This window comes from Camellia sinensis, chromosome 4 (assembly GCF_055761805.1).
Source record: "Camellia sinensis isolate YWXY chromosome 4, ASM5576180v1, whole genome shotgun sequence".
Classification (NCBI taxonomy): domain Eukaryota; kingdom Viridiplantae; phylum Streptophyta; class Magnoliopsida; order Ericales; family Theaceae; genus Camellia; species Camellia sinensis.
The window spans coordinates 176,259,495-176,267,247 of record NC_138964.1 but is presented as its reverse complement, the minus strand read 5'-3'; the positions used below and the strand labels follow the sequence as shown (position 1 = coordinate 176,267,247).

Below are 7,753 nucleotides of genomic sequence, written 5' to 3'. Positions count from 1 at the left end.
CGAGCTAAGCTGGACTAGATTAAAACTCTTTATTTCAAGCTCAATTCAAAAATTAATGGTCTCAAATTCTCAACCCAACTCAATTGTATGGACCAAGCATTTTTCTCACATGGCCATCTCTAATAAAATATATAAAACTATGTAAACTACATTAAAATTCTAACTATTTTGGCATTATATTCTATTAAAAAAAATCGAACATGTTTCTCATTAGTATGAACCGAAATGTAACTTGTAGTACGTATAATCTTCTTTCTTAAATCCTTTTATCTTTCTATTTCAAATTACTTTTGCCATTGTCATTATCAAAATTTTACATTTCAAAATTGATATTTTTATTTAAGTTTAAAAATGAGATTTATTTTTCAAACTCAATAATATGAGTAAGATAACTTTTTCTCTCATATTTTTTCTAATAATTAGTCAATAATTTTTTTGATGAGTCTAGAAAGTAGACTTATATATAATTTTTTTTTAAAAAAAATTTGTACATAATTCAACAATTTTAAATATCATTTCAAGTAACAAACAAAGAGATTTGGAAAAACAAGCTGGGAGGAGCTCCTCTCCAGCCTCTCCAGTCCATGATTAGGTTGGAAATGTCTGGTTCGGCTCATTGTGAACTCATATTGGGTCATTTCGAGAATTCAAATTGTTTATCTTTTGATATTAGTCGATAATATTATTGATATAAAAAAAAATTAAATTGATCAAATATCAATAATTACTTAATTATATCATATATGTTTGTAAAAATACAAGGATTATATAATTTTAAAATTAATTTATTTATTTTTTTAAAATAAATATAATTTGATATGACCAATATTTAATTAATTTAATTTTTCATACGACTATATTGGATAAATCCCGCGAGATAAACAGTGTATTGACCACTCCATTCTAATCATGGACGGGGAAAGTCACGGTTCCCATTGAGAATATTTTGGACATATGGGTTTAGATAAGTTTGACTCTGGTATCAGAAATTACAAACTTACAATTCGAATCACGCACTTTAGAAGCTGGTTTGGGATAGGCCTCAGATATATCTCTTTTTACTATTTGTAGGTGGGTTGTGGTAGGGACAAGTGGTGTGGTGGCCATTGGGGAAAAAAGAAAATAAAAAAAGTAAGTGGATAATGCCGAATCTTGCTAATCAATCTATAGAATGAAATGTGTATATATAGTCCTTACCCTTATCTTTTTTTTCCGGACTTTTCTTTCCTCTGTTTCCAAGTTTATCATAAAGCATATATCTTTGAGTTTCCATTTTTTTTTTTTTTTGGTGTGTTTAGGCTGAGATTTGAAGGTGGTGTGAATAGCTGCATGTTTGATTGGTTGTTAAGACAGAAACTGATATTAAAAGGGTAGTACTGTTTGGATGATATAAGAATAAGAATGGAGTCTTTTTCTTTCAACCAACAAAGCAACCATGGGATTATGGATGACTTAGAAGAAGGTAATGGAAATGGAGTTGATCATTCAATTTCATCATCTTCTTCCTCTGAGGTTTCAAGTAGTAGTATTGCATCTTCTTCTTCTTCGGAGTCCGATTTAATGGAAGAAACAACTTCCTCTGCATCTTCTTCACCCCCTTTGCCATCTGTGGCTTCTGGCCAACTGGAAAATGGCTCATTGCATGACATGTCTTCTCTTATGCAACAATTACCCTTCAAGTAAGTACCTATTCTCTTTAATTACTTCTTGTTTAGTTGCAGCCTAAACTGCATCTACTTTCTTTGAAAACTTAATAAACTTCAAAATTGTTTTTAAATCTTATTTTGCAAGTCAATCTCAAAGGAATTTAATTGAGATGAGCTCTAGCCATTTGGCTTTTTTATATAGTTTTATAATTGTATCAAATTCAAAAATTTATTGAGTTTCAAAATGTATTCAAGTTTATTTATCTTTCGAGCCAATCTTGAACGAGTTTTAATGATTCAAGTTTGAGTATATATATATATATATATATATTTCTAGTTCTGTGTTTCCTATGAACTTAGTCGAGTTTGCTTATCTCTTGTGGTAATCTTAAATTAACGAATTTCAAAATTGTTGATGGAATTCTCTCTTTATTCATTTATTTGTTAATTTGTTTCCAATATGTAGGAGAGGGTTGTCAAAGCACTTTCAGGGGAAGTCACAGTCATTCACTTCTTTGGCAAATGTGAGGTGCTTGGAGGATCTTGCAAAACCAGAGAACCCTTACAATAAGAGGTTAAAGACTTGCAAAAGCTATGGAGGATTATTAGACAGCCACAGATCATCAAGTCGCCTTCACCTTTCTAGGACTACTTCCTCCTCAAGGTTCATCTCAAAAGGGGCATCATCTTCATCTTCATCTAGGGGTTCCTTTTCTTCTCTCACTGCAAAGAGGCCTCCTCTCATTCCTCCTCATAGATCTACTAGCACAAGTAGCATTTCTAATCAAACACCTTTGTTTGCTTGATATGTAATTTGGAAATTTTAGATGATCAGTAATCTATGTGATGTAATCAACAAATTGGTTTCAACATCTAGCAAGGGTAGATTAGACATGAGTTGCTGCATATGCTTGCAGTGACCCTTTTATTTATTTATTTTAATTTTAAATTCAAACTAAGTGGTTTGGAATATTTATATTGTATCTGTGGGTGTCGATTTTTTTATCACACTTTCAAATTAGTACTTAGCTGGAGAGTACCGGCAGAATAGATTAAGCCCAAACGATCTTAGACCCAAGGAATGCCTTCCTTTTATGGTCAACACAATCTTAGTTCCAATAGAAGCCTAGCTGTAATGGACTCAGGATTACTGCTAATCTTAGACTCCTAGTAGGATTACGATAAACTCTCTAAGAGTCTTATCTTTACCCAAACTGAAATCTTCTCCAAATCTAGGACTTTTGTTTCTTATTCGCTTTTCCCGAATTTCGGTTTTTTCGCAGATAACCTTGGCCTAGTCGAGATCATTTCGGCGTTATGACTAGGACATATGACACCTTGGCTGACACTTCAGTGATACATCGGTCACGTGTTGTCATTCAAAAATTATGTTCCCACAGAATCACTAATAATCCACTCATAAAAAATCTAGTTCTGCACTCAAATCAGGTTAGTAAAATGTATGTTCAGCCCAAGCATTATGCACAACGCAATAAAATCTTGAATGATGGAGTAATAAAAACATTATTCGTCCTAATCTTTGGTTGATCATAAGTGTCATCAGCAAGTGCAATGCAGATAGTATCTTTTCTTTTCTTGCCTTGAATTAGTTGATGTGCGGTTGGTGGAGTGATACTCACTGCCCTCGTCACCGGGTCTCTTAGCTATTGGCTTTGATTCTCCTGTGATCATACTCTCATTCGCATGACTCTAACCATTAATAATAATACCATCAACAGGAACCTTTGCCTTCGGAACAATGTTAAAAATGTCATTCCTCTGTAGGAGTTGAGTGCTGATTTCTATATCTGAGATGACATTACTTCCAAATATTTTCCTGAGACTCAAGATTCATGCATTACACACTCTGCAAATTTTTGCACACTTCCACCATTATCTAACTCATTTGAGAAGATGCCATGCCTTTTCCTTTTTGCACAACTCACTCACAAGATTTTAGATGGGCTATAGAGATTTAATTTTTACAACTAAGCTTCCCGCCAATTTGAGTTGTTTTGGGGGCACTAGTTATGCACTCATCTAAGTTACATTACTTAGTTCAAAGTCAGTTTGACCAATGTGCCGTCACTAATGCTGATCAATGACTGAAGAAAGGAAGAAACTGACAAATTAGATTATTGATCACCTCATTTGAGATTCAAACCAGTCAAAAATTTCCTCAGACTGCAAGCTAGTCATTTCATGATATGCAAAAGCAAGATTCAGTTCCTTTTGAATGTGATGGACTAAGTGCATATCTGGCGGAATAATTTTACTCTCCCTGAGAGCTGCTTTCAAACGTATTGCTCGCCCATCAGCTCTCATATAACCATTTTTGTCAATAAAGCCCTTGTCCTGGAATAGATCAAATAATTTCATTTAAATAGTCTTATCAAGACCTGGGATCCTGTCAGCTAAGAAATTTGGTGACAACGGGAACTCCATGCATTTAACCTCTACAACATCAATGCCTTCTTCCTTCAAAAACCTAAGATTTGCATCTATCTGCTGCTTGCTAGCTTCATCTTCGGGCATGTACACAAATAGTGTAGGTGGGTAGTCCTTTGTGATATCCATTAATAAATAAGCCTTCTGCGATCATTATCGTAATGCTACTAAATCTCATATCAGTGGCAAGCATTGAAACGAAGTACCCACCAGAGGAGGCCCCCAAAGCCACAAGTGGAAGTTTTTCAAGCTTGTATTTCTCAACCCACCACTCGATAATTCCTTTTACAATCATTCTTTCCTCCTCAACTGACCAGCAAGTTCCCGCACTCAAAATGGTAAGAACTGCAAACTTGCGAGCAAGAGCGTAAAGGACAATTAGCCTTTCTTCAGGCAAACCAATACAGTTTGGGCATTTAGGAGATTTGTCCCAAAAATTAATAGCTCGGCCACTACATCGATGAGCTAAAAACAGAACTACATTCGGTGAATCAGGTATTTGCCATATAACATCTGTTCCATTCCTGAACTCCACATTGAGGTTAAATTGAACCAATGATTCAAAACTATTCCACACTACGCCAGAATTTGCCTTTAACGGCAGTTTGTAACCGCCGTTAATAACCATACAACCGTCACAAAAACTTTTAACGGCGGTAAGATAACAAAAAGTGTAACCGTCGTCTATACAAGTGTCGGAAATAATTTAACGGCGGTTATTTTACCGCCATTATTAATAACGGCGGTATTAACGGCGGTTATTAACCGCCACATAAAAAATCGACGATCTTGAAAATTGGAGGCGGTTTGTAGAACTGTCGTAAATGTCATGCCGTTAACGACGGTATTTTAGAGTAAAAAATGGCGGTTATTTACTGCCGCAAAAGACTACAAAAATTAATGGCATTTATTTACCGCCGTTAAATAATTTTCAAAATTAAATATAATTTTCTTTTAGCGACAAAACTAAACCGCCGTTAATTATGAACCTTTTGTTAATGACAGTATTTTTAGAGTAAAAAATGGCAGTTTTTTACTACCGCAAAAGATTACAACAATTAGCGGCATTTATTTACCGCCGTTAAATATATTTCAAAATAAATATGATTTTCTTTTAGCGACAAAATTAAACCGCCGAAAATTATGAACCATTTGTTAAACTGACTTTGTTTATACATTTATATTCAATACCTGCTAGTGTACTCAATGAAAATCATTCAATAGAAGTGTATAACCTACTAAAGCTCCCATACATAACAATATATAAGCTGCCACAATACAATTTATAGCCATACAAATCCATACACCATATTCAATTAACAAAATTTATTCCAAAATACATGTCACATGTAACAAAGTTCCAAATACATGTCACTTGTAGCAATTAGTTTCAAAATACATGTCACTTGTAGCAATTAGTTCAAAATATTTGTCTCAAAATATAGTGTCAAAATAAAAGTTCCAAAAGACATTTGCATTTACATGGTCCACCTAGCTCCCCCAATCTACAAAATGCTGCTACTAGTTCCAAAATATTGTCTCAAAACACAAGTGCCAAAATAAAAAGTCCCAAAAAGCATGTACATCATCTACATGTTTTATCTAGCTCCTTTCAAACCTGCAAATGTAGCAATTAGTTGCAAAATATTTGTCTCAAAACACAAGTGCCAAAATAAAAGTTTCAAAAAGTATGTCCTTTATCTACATGGTCCATCTAATTCCCCTCAATCTGCAAAGTCTGCAAATGGATCCCCAATCTGCACATGTATAAAAGATATAAATTTAGCTACCCCTAAGATTTAAAAATATAATAAATATAGTATTAGTGCATATGCATTACATCAACCAAAGGCCAAGCTACACATTTGTGAAATGCATCTCCAACTGTTTTGACACCTTTAAGAGCTTTCACCAAATTTTGACAAGGCTTTATCGCTTTCGTAATACGAACTTTCCAAAATTCTAGCCCCAATTGTTGTCCACCTACTACTTGGGTCCTTATAAACAACTATGCCAATTGCCACAACTTGTTTTGGCAATTTAGAAGTAAGTAATTCTACTTCTTGTCCAACCTTAAAAAAAAATTAATGTGTAAATGTTATGTATGAAAGCAATCACATTAAAGTATTTAGGATTAAATACACTTTACCTTCTTCTAGTTTAGCTCAAAAACAAAAGAAAATAGCGTTTGCATTTTACTCCATACCAGAGATGTGTATATTTTTAAACTATAGGGAGGCAATAATGTGTTTTCTAACTAACCCAGAAATTTAACTAGTATTTCTTGAAGAAATAGAACTAATAATAATGTTTATGAAAAAATTTAATAACTATGTTTAAATACTCATTATGCGTAAACATTGTCTTACTTCATATGATACCATTTGCTCTTCATTCAATTGGTGAGAACTAGAGGCATCCGGAATCTGTTGCATATTGAATGATAGTCTGGAACCATTCTGTTTAAACATAACCATATAATTAGCTAACTTTACAATATCTAATTTATTATAGTAAAACATACTTAAATTAAACTAGGATTAAATACACATTACCCTTCTAATATGTGAAGGCATTGATGGTGATTGAGGCATTGGATATCCCATAGTTTCCACATGAGCTTGCATTTTGTCACACTTGCACTCTAACTGAGTAAACCTTTCATCCCACTCAGCTAATAATTCCTGCCGCACCTCTTCTCGTACCTCTGTGCGCAATTTATCCATGTCTATACGTTGTCGAGGTCCAGAATATCTTGTCCCAAACACCTGAGATGGGCAAGGTCCCAATCCATAGGTACGTATACGACCATGCCTATTTACTCCTAAGACCTCAGTGAATAGCTCCTCTCGAAATTTTTCAGTTTGTAAGGACTCGGGCACTTGAGACAATCCCTCTTTCAAACGAGACTAAAATATAAGAAAAAAAAAATTATTAGAACATGAATAGATAAATAATTAATCGTAAACATTCATATTATTACACATGCAATGGCTACATTTGATGCCTCATCAACTGGATCTCCTTTCTTCTTTGTGTATGTCTCTATGTAGACCATTATCGATCTGGTTGCACCTTATCTCTCTTATACATCTTCATTATTAGGAACAATAAGTACATAATAACTTTACCAAATACAATGCATATTGAGAAAAAAATTGTTAACCTATCATTTACCTCATCCTTTACCCAACAATGGGCCTTTCTCCCACTTGTATGGCACATTGTCAATTTTTTTTCGATTGTCACTGTTGGTTGTACTGCGTTCCTGCCACAATAAATAGATATCGAGATTTGGTACAAGTCTTTCTCCAACAACTCTTGAAACAATTTAGACCTTTTAACAAAAGAGCTTAATAGCCAAACCTTTACACACCATATTCTTTGGCAAATATATGCATGTGTTTAGACAATGCTTTGCTCTATATTCATAAACTAATTGAGATTTTATTTTACTTCAGTCAAGGGCAGCTATCTTTATGGTCATAACCAAAATAATAATCATAATAAGTCATGTAATCAATACCGTAACAAGTCATCATTAAGTCTTAACTAACACTAAAATCAGTCATCCTCAAACATTACTTAAAGCATAGCCAAAGACTTTATTGACCATAACCGGAATAACAACCACAATAAGTCATTATCAGGTCATAAAA

The 7,753-nt window shown here is 33.8% G+C and overlaps 1 protein-coding gene and 1 pseudogene across 1 annotated transcript; one reads left to right on the top strand and one right to left on the bottom strand.

Moving 5' to 3' along the window:
- Nucleotides 1-972: 972 nt before the first annotated feature.
- LOC114322618 (uncharacterized) lies at nt 973-2,540 on the top strand. The gene is made up of 2 exons (XM_028269973.2): nt 973-1,679; nt 2,113-2,540. Exons 1-2 carry the CDS (start codon nt 1,402-1,404, stop codon nt 2,450-2,452), a joined length of 618 nt encoding a protein of 205 aa, XP_028125774.2. The 5' UTR covers nt 973-1,401; the 3' UTR covers nt 2,453-2,540.
- Nucleotides 2,541-3,669: 1,129 nt separating this feature from the next.
- Nucleotides 3,670-4,722, bottom strand: LOC114322628 (uncharacterized; annotated as a pseudogene).
- Between the last annotated feature and the right edge of the window lie 3,031 nt (nt 4,723-7,753).

Excerpts from the sequence above, each read along its gene's own strand:
- LOC114322618 (XM_028269973.2), top strand. The coding sequence starts at position 1,402 with ATGGAGTCTTTTTCTTTCAACCAACAAAGCAACCATGGGATTATGGAT. Across the intron at positions 1,680-2,112 it reads ATGCAACAATTACCCTTCAA|GAGAGGGTTGTCAAAGCACT; the intron begins GTAAGTACCTAT and ends TCCAATATGTAG.